The 20134-nt window shown below is 39.4% G+C and overlaps 2 protein-coding genes across 2 annotated transcripts; both read left to right on the top strand.

The window, feature by feature from the left end:
• LOC145234470 (32 kDa beta-galactoside-binding lectin-like) lies at positions 1 to 4070 on the top strand. Its single transcript, XM_080099198.1, has 7 exons — positions 1 to 12; positions 84 to 163; positions 519 to 633; positions 1227 to 1400; positions 2346 to 2422; positions 2887 to 3058; positions 3918 to 4070. The coding sequence occupies exons 1-7, from the start codon at positions 1 to 3 to the stop codon at positions 4059 to 4061; spliced, it is 774 nt and encodes a 257-aa protein (XP_079955324.1). The 3' UTR covers positions 4062 to 4070.
• A 105-nt stretch (positions 4071 to 4175) lies between these two features.
• On the top strand, positions 4176 to 5336 carry LOC145234469 (protein CFDP2-like). Its single transcript, XM_080099197.1, has one exon. It carries the CDS (start codon positions 4176 to 4178, stop codon positions 5334 to 5336), a length of 1161 nt encoding a protein of 386 aa, XP_079955323.1.
• The last annotated feature ends 14798 nt before the right edge of the window (positions 5337 to 20134 follow it).

Genomic DNA, 20134 nt, shown 5'->3' with positions numbered 1-20134 from the left:
ATGTGGTCGCCGGTGAGTTTTATTCCTTAATTAATTTTCTGTGTTAATTTTCGGTATTAATTTTCTGTGTTTATTATGAACAGAATGCAACAGAGTGCATTGTAAGATCAGTTCCATCACTTGGTCGTACAATCACTGTCACAGGTGTGCCAGCCAAATCAAGGTACTAAAACTGAAACAAAGGACACACAAACGCTTTTTGCATCGTCTGAAACTTACTACACTCTGTCTAAACCTAAAAGTTACAAAAGTTGTAAAAAGGTAGAAAAGTAAGAGTTAGCGTCGTGAAATTTCGACACAAATCCGATCAAGTGTAAAGTTAGGGCCGATATACCTGTTTTAAATAAACATAACCGAGCACCACATTTTCTGAGCTATTTCACAAATCTCCATTTTCAATCACGTGATTTATGAGTAGAAAACACTTTAGTTATTCCTATTGGCAGCAGCGCCATTTAGGAGTATTTTTTCTATAAATTTATTTGCAATATAACCCTGAGTTTAATTCTCTCTTGCAGCCTTGCAATCATGTTGTTTGTGAATGACGACGTCGAAACAGATCAAAATATCGGTTTTTACTTTAATCCTCGTTTTGATGAAAAAAAGATTGTACTAAACAATCGTGTAAATGGGGTTTGGCAAAAAGAACAATGGGCCATGAACGCCGCATTCATGTGATCACAAAGCTCTTTAGCTGTGGTGAGTTTTTTTTATATTTTCTGTGTTGCTAATTTCCAATACAGTTGTTCGTTTATTTATTTTGTTTAGTACAATCACTGCTTTAAAACGCACAAATTAAATGAACTTTGGCTGCGGCATGTGTATGTGATCCCGCGAACCAAGGCCTTAAATTTAACTTCTTGCATTGGAGTTTTCCACAATTCAGACGGTTATTTATGCAACAAATAAGCCGCATTGCAGATCCTTATTTCACAAACGACCATCAAGCGTTACTTATTTGTTTATAGATTACTGATGTAAAAGAATAGGTTTATCTGATATATATATGTATATATATAGTATGCCTTTCTAACTTGACATACACATTGAGCTGAACAGTTGCTACCTTTGTGCATAAAGTGCCGTTTTTGTATTGCTTGTTCACAATGGACATTTTTCATTTCAGTTACCTTTCAGGGGCAATACATTTTTTGGCATAAAATAATTGTATTTTATTTCTCTATTGCCACAAAATGATTTTCGTCTCTAAAAATATTTTGTTGCAGTTCAAAATAGATGTTGGAACAACGGAGATTAAATGTTCATGGAATGGCCTCAACCTGAAAGAGTGTACATTTCAACACAGAGTTGATCCCCAAACCTACATTGGTCTGCTAGTGGAGGGACTCAATTTTGTCCAAGTAGATATACAAGACAACACCGACTTTCAAGGACTTCAGGTAGTTTAATTTTACTTCGTTTTTACCCTCAACATATTACACCAAATTTCGGTCCTATGTCAGACTGTTATAAAATTTGGGTTTGTATTCCGGCTTGTACTTTCTGGCCAGGTTTTGCATTAAAATATTTGCAGACATAAAAAGCTGCGCAACATAGCGCGAAATAGTGCGCAATAGATGGATAAATGGTACGGCGCTACCGCTGTACCAAATTTTTGACTAAAGAATAAAAGTAAATGAATTAGTTGGCGAACTTAATAATTTAACGGAGTGGTCGGCAACCACCGGTCCGCTGCCCAGTACCGGTCCGTGATAAGTTTGTTACCGGACCATGCAGTTTTCTGGTTAAATACTTTGAAACAATTTCCTCGTGCATCCCGGGGATAATAAACTAATTTAAGCGTTTTTATTGCAAAGTATTTGTAGTTTTTTGAATGCCGGTACGCGATATAACTTCAGTTTCTAAAATTGCCCGTAGTGCAAAAAAGGTTACGGACACCTATTTTAACGTGATAAAGTGATAAAGTGCCGGTATAGTGTAAAGTATACCGTAAGCGAAGCTGTACGCACATTATGTTGTGTGTCATGCGACCCGATAGTTGAATGCCGTTCAAAGGTTTACAGTTACATTGTTTGCCTCCATTGTAATATATTTATGGTTTTTATAATACCCGTTTTAAAGAGCTGGACGGACAGCTTATTGGAAAGAAATCCATAAACTGCATTACACCTTTGTAACAAAAGGGGAAGCTTTAATGCCCGGTCGTATAAATCAAACTTGTTTTCACTAATTGCAAACATTGTACAAACTATTTGCCGAAAAGACAACGTTTCAAAATGTTGCACACTATCTACAATAATGTAAGAATAAAAAATTAGGGAGAAAACTATTTGTACCGTCCTACCTAAACTTGACACAAAGTCTTTGTTTCTTTATTGTTGCAGCAAAGTCCACTGCAATTGAAAAGCAAAATCATGCTTGGGAAAAATGTTCGACTTGTGGCAATACCTTTGGAGGAAGGGTTGGTATTACTTTCTATACCTGCAGTCGGATAGTCGAATTTTTAGTATGTTTTTATGTGCAGCATTTGTATTTACACCTTAGTACAATATTAAATTCAGCAATTGCTTTTATTAATCTATAGACGTTGCACACTGTTTTGACCTACAAAGTCTCATCAGTGCATTTGGTGACGAGAAATAGACGTATTGGCTAGTATAACCAGTCAGTGGCATTTAAAGCCAAGCCCAATTGCTTTTTGTTTTCCTTTTTTTCTCAACATTAAAAGGTGCTGTTTTATTTGCCAGATCTGCCGTAAATTTAAGGCAACAACAACCTTGCGCTCCGCTTTCACCAAGCTTTGACCAAAGGTGTTTCAGTGCAAAAGTGTGGCCATTTTTTAAAATGTCAAAAACGTATGAAATGCTGATTGGTTTGTCTGTCCATTTTTATGATGTTTTACAACCGCTTTTTTGATCTTCTTAGGCCCGCTGTCAACTTCTGGATTAACGACAGCGACAAAATCATCGCTTTCCAGTTCAACCCAAGGTTCGATCAAAAGGTGATTGTGCGTAACAGCATGAAGGGCGGAGAGTGGCAAAAGGAAGACAGAAGCATGGTGGTGCCGTTTACATGGGAACTTAACCAGCAATATGAGGTTAGCTAACCGCTACGATCTGACTTTGCTTAGTTAAATGTAAACTTAGCATTATATTTTGAAAGGCCGAACTAAAATCTCCCTAATATTATGACTGATATTTTTTGCTTAACTGTGTGTTGTTCATGCCGGTCAACCTAGAAAAGATACTCCAATGCAACTATTAAATACTTAACATAAACAAAACATCTACTACTTTGCAGATAACGTGACTCGTGTTTTCTAGTTTGGCTACAACTAAGATGATTTAAACTGGCGATATTGAAAGTCTTACCGAATTATTTCGGCAGGCCTGATAAATTGATCTTATGCACCAAGCCTGCTTGCTTAATTCACAACCGGTTCAGAACCCTGCAATAGCGACTTACCACTAAAGCCAATTACTCCCGCACACTGGTTTAGCTCATGGGCGCAGACTTATATTTAAAACAATGTAAAAACGACGTACGCTACGACGGGCACATGGAAACCCACCACCAGTACCAACACCAACACCACCACCACCACGTTTCACGGCGCCCAGAGAAAAAGCCATATCATCGACTAGCGATGCGCTATTTAAGGCATGCGGAACAGGAAGGCACATTCCGGCGCAATCAACGCTTCCCAAACCAATCACCCCAAAGGGGAAGCAGCGAGGGTGCCATAACACAAAAACGTAATTACGGTGCCACAACGAAAAAGAACAAAAACAACAAGTGACGGTGATAAAAACCAACAAGCAAATAAAATTTCGCTACAAAAGTTTAGACCTTAATTTCATGCACGCGAAAAATTCAGTTGCGGCCGAATTTAAAAAAAATATGGGGCCCAAACCGAAACTTCAGTTCATCACTAATTTTTTCCCCATTATATTCAGTTCAACATCTACGTGGCAGAAGAGTTCTACTCGTGTGTATGGGACGGCGTTGAGGTGTGCAAGTTCGACCATCGCTTTCCAGTCGGAGAAAGCATCGGCTTCAATGTTGTGGGCATGTGTATCAAAAGCATTCAGGTCCAATAAATCCTTGCTGTCAATTATCGAACTACAGAGGACAGGGCAGCGGGATAGGTACTTAATTAGCTACCTATCAATGGGACTTTGCCGACCCTTCCCTCCGCTAGGCACTGTAGAAGGATGCGGGAGCCCACTACAGTATTTTTCTCCCAAGAAATTGTCATGAGAATTCGATCCAAAAATTTCATGCCGGCTCGGTCGTCGCCCGGATCAACAAGTACCGCGCTTGCCGTTCCACCTCTAGCGGCAGTGAAAAGTAAGAGAAGAGGACCATCAACCCCTCGCCTTAGACTGGGAACATGGAACGCACGTACACTTTGGAAACAAGAAAATTATGAACTAACGCTGCGTGAGTTAACACGCAATAACATTGCGATTTGTGGTATAGCAGAAAGCAGATGGACCGGCTCTGGTCATTTTAAAGCATCATCAGGGCAACTCATTGTTTTTGCGGGAGGTCAGAAGCATGAAAATGGAGTTGCTTTCATACTTAGCAAAACTGCTTCTCAATCTATTCTTGGTTATAATCCGATAAATGATCGCATTATATCTTTGAGAATGTGCGGAAAACCATTTCACCTGACCATCATTCAAGTATATGCCCCGACAACATCACATGATGATGTAGAGTTGGAATATTTCTACACTTGTTTGGAGAATACCATCAAAATGGCACATTCACAGGACATCGTCATTGTTATGGGAGACTTCAATGCCAAAGTTGGAGATGAAAAGATTAGTTCATGCATGGGAAGTTTCGGGTTAGGTGAAAGAAATGAAAGAGGTGAACATCTCCTGTCATTCTGCGAAGCAAATAATTTGACAATCATGAACACTTGGTTTAAGAATCACCCAAGACGGCTATACACTTGGACATCACCTGGACAAAATGGCCAAAGAAATCAAATCGACTACATTTTGGTTAAAAAAAGATTTAGATCCAGTTTAGAAAAATGCAAAACTCTGCCTGGAGCTGACAATGGCTCCGACCACAACCTGCTACTAGGCATATTTAGGCCAAAACTAAAAAGACTTCAAAAGAATGAGGTATGCAACCGTCTACATGCTGATCTTCTTTCATCAGACACACAAAAACTAAACTACTCCTCAATTTCTGAAGAACTGTTTGAAAGTATTCGTCGCCAGCAAGACGTCAGTACTTTATCATCAAACAATCTTTGGGAGTTAATCAAGAATACCATAGGGGAAGCTGCGGGGAAATCTGTAGGCACAAAAACCTTTAAGAAACCAAAAAGGCCATGGATCTCAGAAAAGTTGTAAAATTGGCCAACCAAAGAAGAATTTTAAAAGGACAAAAAAGGAACGATCCACAAAAGCAGAAAAGATACAGAAAATTGAGCGATATGATTAGCAGAGAAATAAGGGAAAGCAAAATAAAATTTCTTAAAAGTTTGAGCAAAAAAGCAGTAACTTCATATCACAAGGGTAAAACGCATGACTTCTTTAAAACAATGAAGTTAATCTCTTCAAAACCTTGCACCCAAAAGACTAACATCAGGGACAAAGAAGGCCAATTGCAAACAGACAGTGAGGGAATCAAAGAAGCGTGGGCTGCCTATTGTGAAAATCTGTACAAGGCTGATGGTGTGCCAGATGTTTTATCAGACACGCCGGATAAGGCAAGTTTACTCGAACCTCCCATACTACTCTCTGAGGTTGGTGAGGCGATCCAACGTCTAAAAGCAAATAAATCGCCAGGTGTGGATGGAATTCCAGCAGAATTTCTAAAACTTGGTGGAGCAACACTTGAAAAACTGCTGCACCTCTTGTGTCAAAAAATATGGGATACTGGTATTTTTCCGAAGGGGGTGGGGTTTCCCACACCACTTCATTTGGCTAATAAAATCCCTGTATGAAGGTCAAACAGCGACAGTTCAAACTGCAGCAGGACTTTCCCGTGACTTTCTCATACAAAAAGGTGTTCGACAGGGTTGTGTGCTTTCCCCACTTCTTTTCAATTTGTACAGCAAAAGAGTCATAGGTCAGTCGAAGGGTGGATATGGTGGCCTTGACTATGGCGGAGAAAAGCTGCACAATCTGAGATATGCAGATGATGCAGTCCTGCTTGCGGGATCAAAGCAATCACTTCAGCGATCTTTTCAGCTATTGGAAATACAAAGTAAAAAAATGGGCCTGCTTATAAACACAAAGAAAACAAAAGTTATGGTGGTAGCAAAACATCCCACAACAAGTGCTATTGTAACATCCTCTGGAAGTGTTTTAGAACAAGTCAACAGTTACACCTACTTGGGAGCAAGCATAAGTGATTCAGGAAGTGACTCGCCTGAAATCAGCCGGAGACTGGCTATGGCAAGAGCAGCCACACAGAATCTCCGCTCTATCTGGAAAGATATCACTATCAGCAACACCCTAAAGGTTTATCTAATTAAATCTTTGGTTTGGCCTGTTGCTACCTATGCTTGCGAATCGTGGCACTTACGAGCGACCGATAGCGCAAAGCTACAAAGTTTTGAAATGTACTGCTATCGTCGCTTGCTAAGGATTTCATGGAAAGAGCATAGGACCAACAACTCCATATTAAAAGAACTAAAAGTACAACGTCAATTCATTAGATTCATGCAAAAACAATCTCTAAAATATTATGGACACATTAATCGACACCCTGAAACGTTGGAATATTTGTGCCTACATGGACGACCCCACGGCAAGAGATCAAGGGAAAGGCAAAGACTGTAATATATAGAGGGAATTAAACATGCAGTGAATGCCACATCACTTGTGGACCTCACTCGATGCTGCTCAAACCGACAGAGCTGGAAAGAACTAAGTGACAACGTCTAACCGCTAAGCGGATGACACGTTATATATATATAGAGGACAGAAAATCACTATCATACAGAATAATCTTTAAATTGAAAACAATTCAACAATGACATAACAACTATTATATATTTGACAATAATACACCGTTGTAGAATTGTTAATGAATGTTTGTTTTGGCAGAAGTGTATCCTAATTTGCTGTATAAATATATTATACGTAACGATGTGTAAAATAAAAGAGTTTCAACAGATAACATCTGTGGTGTGACTAGTTTATTTTTGTCAAAAAAATCTGCCTAAAAAGTCCCATTTCCTATTTAATATACTGAAATACTGAAAATGAACAATCATTGCTGTAATAGTGCTGTATTGCAAAGTTGACTCCATCTTTTACATGTCATACTATGAGACTACCATACGGCTGTGTCGTTACTCTTAAATATAGTTCTCCCATGTAAAAAAAAAGAACAAAGCTATTTGCCAAATGTCACTGCTACGCAAACAGATTTTTTGAACTGTAGAGCGTGGTCCTCGTCTCCCGACGAGAGTATCGCGTACCACAGGAACCGAAAGTCCAGTAACCGAATGTCGTTCCGCTGAGCGTCGAGCCCCGAAAGGTAATTCAGGGGCAGCCAAATCAAACGCTAACCAATCAACGTTCTGCCTATGCGCTCGTTGATAGAACCACACCGCCTTCTTATTGACACACCGTCCGTCTCTTTGAACCACCTGGGAGAAATCAACACTCGCAATCTCATTTTGATACAGGACAGAACGGAACTGCTGGAGGTATCTCAGCAGGTGATAACCAGGACCAAAGATAGTGGCGTCGTAGAATTCCGAATATTTGGGAACGTTTTTGAGCTCACAGGTCTTGAGACACCACAGCCAGGTTTGAGTAGGCACCCACCACTTGTATATAGGAAACAAGGGATGAGACACCGCGGCGTTGCCTAGATAACGTATCTCGGAATCAGAGAATTCTAGGGCCGTATTTGAAGGATCTTCAAAATCTGACAGATCGTCTTGCCTTTCTGCTAGCTGCCCGTATGTGCCTGGCACAGCTTCCGGAAGATCGTAGTTCGAAGAATCACTAAGTTCGCCTTCTAAAATGCCTTCGTCGATTTCTTCTCGGTCAATCAAGTTATTCTCAACAGTAGACATTATTGCAACTCGTAACTGTGCTGCATAACATTGTCCACAAAGTGTTTAATCCTTCTCTGTAATTTTTATTTACGCACCAAGTCTCATTTTCTCAGGGTAAAATAGAAGGCCGAAATGCAATAAAACACCAGTTTTTATAGTTGGATTTTCCCTTTTTCTACGATTATTACCAAGAAGCCCCTTTTTTAAATCACATTAGTTTTAGTTTGTTTTAACTTAACAACTTGCAAAAATGCAAAGCACGAAATATCGGCTGCAATAAATTGCGCAACTATTTCGTAATAACCAGATTGCGCAACTGCCCAGCATATGGCCAGGCAGCTCTGGCACAACAGGAAAACGGGTACATGCACTAGCGTGTGACTAGCGACACTGAACATAACTTTTGTCGCTTTAAAAGAATTTTGTCTTGCAAGTTATGTCATTATCCTGATGAAGGCGTCTTGTATAGGACGTCGAAACGTCGATTGTTTACAATAAAACTGCTGGATGAGCAATACTTGGTCATACATTATGCCTGGCAGCAATAGCTTATTTCATAAAATTCCAACCATTACTGAATCACAAGAAGACACGAGCAAGTAAATAACACAACTCGATGTCCGATGTCGCCAGCAGGCATATGGATTTCACAGTTCTGCAAAGTTAATCTTGCAAAGTTGACAATTTCATTGCAGACGAACACATTTCAATAGTGAGAAACATATTTGCAAGAATTGCAGCATTTGCAGCGTTTGCCACATTATCCAAACTTAAAATTTTCCAACCAAAGTGCTAAATCGATGGTTTAAAAACACGTGACCGCTACAAATATTCCCACGCAAAACGTATTACTAGGTTCAATATACGAACACAGGAGAACAACACCACAATATCACAAAAAATACAGCATAAACACATGATTACATTGATAATTGAAATACATTTCTTGCTTCTCCATGAGCTCTGTGACAAACAGCATAAACATAAGCATGACAGAAAATTACATGCAGCATGATACAACAAAATTGTTTCCTGTCCTCCATGGACTAAGCGAAAAATGCGCACACAAGCATGACACAAAATGTCATGTCGAAATATAACGTAATACAATAAAATTGTTTCTTGTCCTCCATGGACTCTGGAAAAAGAAACACATACATGGCAAAGTAATTTTGCATGTATAATTAAAACATATTGTCAAACACACAATACTTAAAAGAAGTGTAATACATTAAGAGTCATTGGTGCTCTGCCGTAATTAATAAATTTCCCAATTTATTTACAAAGGTAATTTTTGATTTCTTTGCGGCAGTATCTCTATACTTGGCAACATGTAACAATGACGATACAAAAACAGATCATGCTCACACAAAAATGATGATAGCATACAGTAACCGCAATAAGCGCACTCAAAAATAATAATAACATACAATAAACACGTACACCCAGGCACAAACAAAAAAATACAGCATGCAAGAAAACAAAAGAACATGCATTGATATTCCCTTATTAATTTTTGGAATATAAATTTATTGGACATGAGGGAAAAAATGTTGCTGTGTGTTGAATTGTGTCGCTAAAAATTGTGCGAATCTCCCTACATGTATTATATTAAATGTTGTGCATTGTATGGAGTGGATTTGTGGTTCATTCACAACTATGTGTCACGATCTGGTAACACTGGGTAAATAGGTTCAACCACTTGTTCAGTATCTGGAGCTTGTGATTGACCTTCGTTTTGGACATCTTGCTGTGACGTCAACTCGAATGTATTTTCTGGACTTGGTTCTGGCATTGACTGGCGCAGATGCCAACGACGCTGTGCTGCGTTGTACAAGCGATTTACTGTTGGTGTGATTCTTGGACTGAATCGGTTGAATGCATGCCTTATCGTCAGTACTGTGAGAATCACACCCCAAGCCAATGTAATTATGACGATTATAGAAATCACTCCACTCAGAACAGGATCTGTTATAGAGCTGAGGAGGATTAGAAATGTGTTCTTTAATAAATTGGTCGGAAGAATTTTCTCTTCATTGATGCCGCCGTAATGTGTTATATTTGATTGAGAATCTAAGAACGTTGTTAATCGTTCGTTTGTAAGATATGCAGTGGAAAATGAGGCGAGAACTGCCTCTAATGACCTTGTCGTTGGGTCATACTGAAGAATTTGCGCAGCTTTCACGAATCATACGATTTGAATGATTCGTTTACGGACTGCAGAACAGGAAGCAATTTCCTGATATTGTTTTCCACTCTTGCAAGAGAGTAATTTATGAATAAGTAATAAGTCTGATGTACTTTGAAAGTCATGACTCTGTTAGGTTTGTAAGCTTCTTTGTAAATTATGTCTGGATAGACCGCATAAGGACCATAAGCTTGATACATCTGCTCACCGGCAACCCGGCCGTGGTTAACCTTTGCAAACAGAGGTTTCGTGGCAAAAATCTTGCCTGTTATAGCCAACGATCTTTGCAATTGCATTTTATGAGAAGTACACGCTGTTTCAGATAAGATATCAGCGGTTGCAATTGCTGAACGACGTTCTCCTTTAAGAAAGGATAAAGTTTCGCTCGGAGCCAAACGTTTTGTGGCACTTGAAAGTACAGCCATCGTTTGTTGACTTTTGCATTCTAAGTAAAGAATATCTGAGAGCTGCTTACGTAGTTCAAGATTAAGAGTGTCAATGATATTGTCCATGTAAGACAGAATAACAGGTTGGTATGAAACGGAATTCCTTTTCTTCTTCTTCACAGGTGAAGTGCTCAGAAATTGGCACTACTGTGTTTCAATGACGAAACCATCTAAGATGCAAATCGATCCTGGGGCTGTACATCGTGTGCTTTTCGGGCAATCCAACCACGAGTGAATTGACAAAGCTAAAGATGAGATTTGTAGTCGGATGGGAATGTGAACGTCAGAATAATGAATGGCCATTTTTGTATTAAGTAAATATTTAACTGTTGGACAGTTTAAATTCTTGGGCGGTGACCATGCAAATCGTCGAGTTGCTATTTGACAATCTCCTTGTCTAATGTCACAGTGGGACATTGATTGAAATGGAGTTGTTATACGATTGTGTATGTGATCATACAACAAAATAATGCGAGTAAGAACTGCATTATAAATGATGTCAGATGTGGTAACGGGCCAAACATATCTTGGTTGATACGAATTGGCAGTTTTGTAAACACCACCTTCATAACTTCGTAAAGGACCAATTGTTCCAGCTCTCAGTGTCTTATTCCAATAGAGGCAGTCATGTGCACTCGGTGGATCTTCAAACTGAACTGATTGTTCATGCACTTTACTTCAAAAAAAAAACGTTGCCTCTCCTTTGGTTTCCAACTTTTCACAAGTTATTGCAGGTATCTTCATTAAATGTTCATCTGGTCGAAAAACTTGAACACTGCATTTCTTGACATACTTAGGTTGGTGTTTTACACATGGTTTTGGTTCAGCAATATCGTAGTTTGCTATCGTTTGAGTATTAGAGCATAACTTCATGTCATAGATCAAAGACATATTCACCACAGGTGTCAGAAACAACAGTATATACAGAAGTATGTACAAATTGGAAAATGGCAAAGATTTACACATCTTCCATTTGGTAATCTTCAAAGCGACGTGGTTTCTGTCGTTTTCTCTGTGGATTACGTCTGGGAGGAGTAAATGGGAGACCATAGTCTTGCATAACTTCATTGTCTGGAAGCTTATCTGGAAGAGAAGACGATTGAAGGTTAGTTTCCAATGCATCATCTTCATTCAATAAATCAACAAGTCTTTCCACTGGCTTTAATCTATCAATGGACACCACATAAGGCTTGCCATTTCGCAAGACCGTATAGTATTTAGGGCGACGATTAATCACCTCAAATGGTCCGCGGTATGCACCCTCTAAAGGCTTTTTTACAGCATCAGTACGTATGAACACATGGGTACACTTGTGAATACGCGGATCCATGTGCGTACTCTGATTTTCAGGGTGTCGGGTTTTTGTGTAGGTAAACTGATCAAAGAACTTTCTTTGAACCTTCAAGAATTGGGAGTGTTTCACAGTATCCCCTGGCATGTTGGGGTCAAAAATGAACCCGGCAAACGGGGTGTTTGACCATACATCAATTCTGCACAGGAAGCACCCAAATCTGGATTGTGAATAGCCTTTAAGGACAGCAATACCAATGGCAGATAGTAATACCAGTCGTCTTTGTTGGTCAGTGTCTTCAAAGCCCGTTTGATATTTTTGTTAGCTCGTTCGCATTGGCCATTTGCTTGGGCTCGGTAAGCACATGTTGTGAAATGCTTGATGTTTAGAAATGTCATAACCACTTTCCATTCATGATTGTCCAGGTTCGTTCCTCTTTTTGATGAAATATACTTTGGCGTGCCATGATTTGCGACATAATGGTACAAGAATGCATCAACAATTGTTGCGGTCTTTGCATCCTGCAATGGCACTGCAATAGTATACCTGGTGTAACGATCCACAATCACAAGAATGTAGGAATGTCCATTAGAGGGATTTAGCTTCCCTATAAGATCCACATTTAAATGAACGCCTTTTTCACTTACTGGAGGGTATCGTTGCAACCGAGTCTTTATGTGACGGTGCACTTTCGATTTCTGACATTGCTGACATGTCGTTGACCAAAGCCGCACGTCTCGTCTTAGTTTTGGCCAAACAAAATGTCTAGACACAAGCCTAAGCGTTGGCTTGACTCCAGGGTCGGACAAATTGTGTACAGATTCAAAGGCCAATTTCCTGTAACCAGCTGGTAACAACGGGCGGGAAATCCCCTCAAGGGAATTGTCACACAGCAATTTCAATTCAGAGTTTGGAATGTCCTGGTAGCTGAGCTGTAGCGAATGATCTGTACTGTTACAAAACTCCTGTAATTGCTGATCCTTTGCTTGTGCTTCAGCTATCTTCTCATAATCAAGTCGACATGCATAATGGTAAATTGCATTTACATTTACCCGAGACAAACAATCTGCTACAGTATTCTTTGCTCCAGGCAGATAACGGATATCAGTGGTAAACACAGAAATATACGCCAAAGCTCTTGATTGTCTTGCATTTGGACAGTCATGTCCCGAGATAATAGCTGCACACAGAGGCTTATGATCGGTAAACACTGCAAACTGTCGTCCTTCCAACTGATATCGAAAATACTTGATTGCTAATACAATCGCCGTGAGCTCCCGATCGAAAGCAGCGTATCTTCGTTGGGTTTCAGAAAGAGATTTACTGAAAAATCCCAAAGGTTGTACCTTACCATCCAATTTTTGATGAAGTACTGCCCCTACCGCGACTTCACTGGCATCAGTAGACAATAACAATTCTGCCTTTGGATTGGGATATGTCAGTTGAGTTTGCACTGCAATGATCTCTTTAGCTTTCCTAAAAGCAGCTTCAGCCTTCTCATTCCATACAACCTTGCGGTTTTTTCTTCCTATTCCTTTTAAAAGATCATAAATAGGTACTAATGTCCCTGATAAATTTGCAATATGTTGTCCATAGAAATGTATCATGTCACAAAATTAACGCAATTGCTTGGTAGTTTTCGGAACCGGAAACCCTTGAATAGCTGTTATTCGTAAAGGGTCTGGAGAAACTCCTTCTGGTGTTATTAAATGGCAAAGGAAAACCGTTTGACTTCTACCAAAACAGCACTTCTTGGTATTGAGATGAAGTCCATACTTTTGGCGGAGACACTGACAAACCCATTGCAAGGCGTTTAAATTTGAAAGATCCAATTGGTGTCTTAACCGTCGTTCTCTCCTGATGTTCCGGAAGTATTAGGATGTGATAAAAAGCACTTTTCAAATCAAGAGTACTGAAGATATTGCAGCCATGCAATAAGTCATAAGCCGACCTTAAATTGGGTAGAGGGTAAGTTGTTTTTTCCATACAAGCATTAATATTTCGATAGTCAGCACAGCAACGCAATTCTGTAATATCTTTCTTCTTGACTAGTTGCAAAGGTGCGCCGAACTGAGAATGACATCGTTCAATAAGACCAGATTTTTCCATGTCAAGAAGTTGCTTCCGCATTTGAGGGAACCAATCCGGACGAACGCGTCTTGTTCTTTGTACCACCGGCATTTTATACAAAGGAATGTGAGCCCTGATCGGATGCTTGACTTTTTTGTATAATCAGGTGAAGCTGTTATTTCCGGAAACTGAGCAATCAAATCCAAATATTTTTGATTGTTTAGCGCTGGATTGCGTACAATGGTATTACCATTCCGTGTTTTAATGCTCACTTTTTCACCAGTAGAACTACACTTCAACAAACTGGCTGTAGAATGAAGAATTAAATCTTGTGCTTGCAGAAAATCATAACCAAGAATGCCATAGGGAATTTTACACTGTTCAAATTCAAAAGTAACTGGTCCAAATCCCACGTCCACTAGTTGTTTACACTTGCCAAAACATTGAATGGGATCTCCAGAAGCACTGGAATAGTTACTTTGCTGTGGCTCCAAATTGCCTCTAACTGGAATGAAACTTGCAGGCGATCCACTATCCAGTAAAAATTGACAACCAGAAATGGAGTCAAAAACATGAGGTAAAGATCTATTTGCATCATGAATTGCATTAACAGATTGCTTGGATCGTTTAGAAGCCATAAAAGCATTGAATTGTTAACACTTTGGACCTGCACATTTAAAAGCGTTCTCTCTATATCGACGATGATAATAACACGGCCACTGGTTGTCTGAATAGCCTTTTCTATCGTCGCTATGACTTCCTGAAGTGTCAGTGAACTGCGGCTGCCTGTCGTATGCAGGTCGGTTGTCAGGAAACTCTTTTCTCTGAGAATAATCATTGCGCCTCGATCGACTCCACGATCTCGATCGTTTATTTGCATATGACCTCTGGTGATTTTGTTGATGGAAATCCGATCCTTGACGGTGATACCTATCTCTCTGTTGGTGTTTGTGATCACCACGTTGATTTTTGGAAAAGTTGTTGTAATTCTTTGTCCGTTCACCCCTCGACATGTTAGTGAGAACCTCATCAAACTTTGCTGATAACTGACCAATTTTTTGAATCCTGACCTTGATTTGATGGGCCTTGATTGCGATCTGGGTCATGATAACGGTCACAGAATTTTCCCAATTCCTGTAAAATTTTAAAGGACATGGCCTTAACAATAGACTGAACATGTGAAGGCATCAAAGATATAAATTTGTCTTCAAAAATATCTTTGAAAAGAGGATCACTGTTCGGATTCCTAGGACATAGAGCAAGAAGTCGCATCATTAAACTACTAGGCGGCTCTTTGGAATCCAAGAAAGTTGTGCTGTTAAAAATTTTGATCCAAGACAACTTATTTTGACCTTGTATTTGCTGCGACATAGCATGTTTGAGCGTGGTGCACGGTGTGGCAGACTCTGAAGACTGAGATAATGCCAATCTGAACTTGCTAGTCTGTGCTTGGTTAAGATTAGACACAAACAAAGAATGACGGGTTGTTTCATCATAAATCTTGTTTGCATGAAAGAATTGGTTCAACAACTTGAAGTAACTTGAAATTTCATTGTCCTCTGACCACAAAAGAGGGAGTTTGAGAAACGAATGCCGCATGGCATCAATCATCGTCTTCCGGGAATCACCGTGCTGAGAATGTGTCGGCGAGGTTGACATATGTTGGTTTCCCTCATTAGTTTCCTCATTCAATTCCTGATTTGAGCTGCTAGGTGCAGTTAAATGAAAATCGTCTGGATTTGATTCGTCAGTGGAAATTACAATAGGATCTGAAACCTTTGATGTCTTTGCATGTTCTTTATTTGCCATAGTATCCTTCCTGTCTTTGCTACGGGTATTTGCTGCAGGCCCACTAAGGGTTTCTTTTTGCAAAGCAGTTTTGGCCTTCTGAGATGATCCAAAAGTTGTTGACTTAATAAACTGATCCTGTTGTTTGTGTATGTGAATGTGTGGGCAAAAATTATCCCTTATCAAAAATAGCTTGCTCGCTCAGAGTATCAATGCATGCACATGCAACACACCAATTACCAACAACAGTAACCTCTTAAAATTACTAAAAATTATTTAGCATGCACAGCTTATCTCGTCAACTTGCTTGTGTTTTCAATGAAACAAAATCAATCAAAACTTAGTTAACACTTTAACATTTTAAACACATATAGCATGCACACAGGAGAAATTTGCCAAGTATAGAAATATATCAAGCACGCTTACTTTACAAGGCGATGAAAGTATTCGACGGGTTGAAGACAGTGACGTCGATGCTGTAGATCTCCAAGTTTATGGCTCCGTCCGACAGGATGTTTTCCCGTGCGTTGTAGATCAGAACGATATCCAAAAACGTCGGCAAGTTCGCTCGCAATCGGGGTCGTAGATAACCCCAATCAAGGCACCAATCTGTAGAGCGTGGTCCTCGTCTCCCGACGAGAGTATCGCGTACCACAGGAACCGAAAGTCCAGTAACCGAATGTCGTTCCGCTGAGCGTCGAGCCCCGAAAGGTAATTCAGGGGCAGCCAAATCAAACGCCAACCAATCAACGTTCTGCCTATGCGCTCGTTGATAGAACCACACCGCCTTCTTATTGACACACCGTCCGTCTCTTTGAACCACCTGGGAGAAATCAACACTTGCAATCTCATTTTGATACAGGACAGAACGGAACTGCTGGAGGTATCTCAGCAGGTGATAACCAGGACCAAAGATAGTGGCGTCGTAGAATTCCGAATATTTGGGAACGTTTTTGAGCTCACAGGTCTTGAGACACCACAGCCAGGTTTGAGTAGGCACCCACCACTTGTATAAAGGAAACAAGGGATGCGACACCGCGGCGTTGCCTAGATAACGTCTCTCGGAATCAGAGAATTCTAGGGCCGTATTTAAAGGATCTTCAAAATCTGACAGATCGTCTTGCCTTTCTGCTAGCTGCCCGTATGTGCCTGGCACAGCCTCCGGTAGATCGTAGTTCGAAGAATCACTAAGTTCGCCTTCTAAAATGCCTTCGTCGATTTCTTCTCGGTCAATCAAGTTATTCTCAACAGCAGACATTATTGCAACTCGTAACTGTGCTGCATAACATTGTCCACAAAATGTTTAATCCTTCTCTGTAATTTTTATTTACGCACCAAGTCTCATTTTCTCAAGGTAAAAGAGAAGGCCGAAATGCAATAAAACACCAGTTTTTATAGTTAGATTTTCCCTTTTTCTACGATTATTACCAAGAAGCCCCTTTTTTAAATCACATTAGTTTTAGTTTGTTTTAACTTAACAACTTGCAAAAATGCAAAGCACGAAATATCGGCTGCAATAAATTGCGCAACTATTTCGCAATAACCAGCTTGCGCAACTGCCCAGCATATGGCCAGGCGGCTCTGGCACAACAGGAAAACGGGTACATGAACTAGCGTGGGACTAGCGACACTGAACATAAAATTCCAACCATTACTGAATCACAAGAAGACACGAGCAAGTAAATAACACAACTCGATGTCCGATGTCGCCAGCAGGCATTTGGATTTCACAGTTCTCCAAAGTTAATCTTGCAAAGTTGACAATTTCATTGCAGACGAACACATTTCAATAGTGAGAAACATATTTGCAAGAATTGCAGCATTTGCAGCGTTTGCCACATTATCCAAACTTAAAATTTTCCATCGCTTAATGCTTAGGCCAACCAAAGTGCTAAAACGATGGTTTAAAAACACGTGACCGCTACACAGCAATGTAACTGTTATTTTTTTCTTTACATAAAAGCGTATACGTATATGTACAAATAACGTTCTTCAAACGTTCACCACAAACAAAAAATTTATGAGAATTACCGCAAATTGGTCGAACATTTTCAACCCTGTCCTGTTTATTAGCTTTAGCTTTAATAATTACTTTTGTCCTTTTATACTATTTTTTACTTGATTAGTAGTATTATGATACTGTTTTTTTTCTCTCGCTATAATCTCTCATAGGAAGGAGACGACATAAACACAATACGATCGGTTGGTCGTCACTTATTGAGGCGAGGTGGGGCCTCTACATAAAAAAGGGGGAAAAAAGAAACAAAAATCACCGAGTTTCAACTATGTATGATAAAAATTTCACCTCTAGTGTCGAGTCGGTTCCATTGTTTCGAGTCCGCCCACTTTTAGACCTGCGTAAGTCTTCGGATCAGCCCTATGTTTAAATGTACAACCAGGAAGCTTTTGTCCATTCCACGAACAGGTGGTCTCGCCGATTCCAACTTCAATTTTGTACTGCAACAAAACACGTTCATAGTATCATTTTGAAACAGGAATAAAATTTAAAAGCATCAAGCCAATACATGGTAATCTGCAGATAGTGCACACTGTTTGGACCTATCAGGTCTCATCATTGCAGCTGGTGACAAGAGAATGGCCATATAAGTTAATGTAGCACGGCAATCCAGTTTGTAGGGAGTAACAGGTTTGGAAGTCATGCCTCATCTATTCTGTTCGATGCCTACTATAGGACATAATCCACAGAAGAACTAGTTTATATGCATTGACCAAGCTGATGAGACCTTACGGGTCAAAACAATGCGCACTGTATGCAGCTTAGAAATAAAATAAAAATATTTGGCTGTTAAGCACGAAACACGGTCGTTTAGGTTAAGTAAAGTTTCCGTAATTACAAAAGATAATTGACATTAAAGCGAACTGTAGTGAGGTGTTTCGAGCATTGTTTTGTATGTTTCCCCAGCAGAAAATAAGAATGACAGAAAATAAAATGGCAGAAAATAGGAGCGATTACGACATTAATTTGTGCAAATTGTGTAACAGTTGTTTACGAAATTGACTCGTTTCAACTTGCCAACTAAAAATTCGCAAGGAAGTTGAATAAAACAATGGTTTGATTCAACAGGATTACCAAATCACGATTAAACGTTGAAATATTTGCTGTCGCAGTTAATTATCGGAAGATGTGACTTTGTGATCTGGTGTTTGCCTGCTCTAGCTAGGTGGTTTGTCTTTTGCTGTGATTGTACGCTGTATTTATGCAGAGATCGTGCAAAAGCCAATCGCAAGAGCACACGTGAACAGTTTAACGCCTTTATCCAGATTATATATAAACCGCACTCGCTACGTTGCTGTAGTCATTGAAGTTATTCTATTCTATGTTGTATATTAGAGAGGAATATTTTTTTTTTAATAGGCTTTGTCTAATGCAAAACAAACTAGAGCTGTAATTTGGGTCTGGTTCTTCGCGTTTAGTTCGGCCTAGGTTTATGCTTAAATTTAAGCATATTAACGGGCTTGATTCGGACCTGAATGTATACTTGGCACACATTTTCATCACTCTTCGGATTTTTAAAAAATAAATCGGGTTTAGGTTTCCAAACTGAGGCCAACTGACAACATTGAAATAAAAATAAACAAAACAATTTGATTTGAAGTTGAATAACTAAAAAAATGAAAATACGTCCTTTTACAAATAGTTACAAAAAGCATAAAAAGGCAAAATTTTCATCTGAAAACTCAAAATGTCACCTTTTTCCTACCGGCTTTCCAACCACGGTTATGGTATGACCAAGAGTCCGAAGGGAATGTAGATAGAACTTTTCTTGCTAAATACAAAACAAAAAGAAAATAATTGAGAGAACACAAGAGGCACGAAAGAGCCTAATGCAAAATTTCACCGCTTTGGCCATTTCGTTGTAGCGATTTCACAAATTCAAAGTTAAGATCAGCGACCTAATATACTAAAATTAAAAATCAAAATTAAACGACGTTTTATTTAATTGACTTTGCGAGTTGGAAACAAACTCAAGAAATGTGATCAGGATCTCACTAACAATGATTCTTCAAACAATACATATCATTTGGTGTAAATATGCCCTTCATAGGTTCTAAATAAAGATCTAAAACCTTGAGGCCGTTTTTCAAAATAAGACTTTTGTGCGTTTTACCTGGTAAGGATCAATACCTCATATAAATCAGTTAAGCTGAACCTAAATAACTGGGATCGGCCTTGAAGGGTCTATGTAGACCAGCGATCACGGCAAACTCAAACATTTTCTAGCCTACGCCTTGTCATGTGGGAATGCTTGATGACCGCCTGACGCATTATGATTTACTTCCTACATAATTTAAAATTTAACTTCGCTTATGGGTCTTAATTATGT

This window comes from Phallusia mammillata, chromosome 6, assembly GCF_965637545.1.
Source record: "Phallusia mammillata chromosome 6, kaPhaMamm4.hap1.1, whole genome shotgun sequence".
NCBI classification, from domain to species: domain Eukaryota; kingdom Metazoa; phylum Chordata; class Ascidiacea; order Phlebobranchia; family Ascidiidae; genus Phallusia; species Phallusia mammillata.
Note: the sequence above shows the minus strand (reverse complement) of the source record. Positions and strands in the feature narration are given on the sequence as shown.

Bases quoted from the DNA above. Each gene is read 5' to 3' on its own strand.
- LOC145234470 (XM_080099198.1), top strand. The intron at 1,401-2,345 runs GTAGTTTAATTT...TTATTGTTGCAG, and splicing joins CCGACTTTCAAGGACTTCAG to CAAAGTCCACTGCAATTGAA. The intron at 2,423-2,886 runs GTTGGTATTACT...TGATCTTCTTAG, and splicing joins GCAATACCTTTGGAGGAAGG to GCCCGCTGTCAACTTCTGGA.
- LOC145234469 (XM_080099197.1), top strand. From the start codon at position 4,176: ATGCGGGAGCCCACTACAGTATTTTTCTCCCAAGAAATTGTCATGAGA.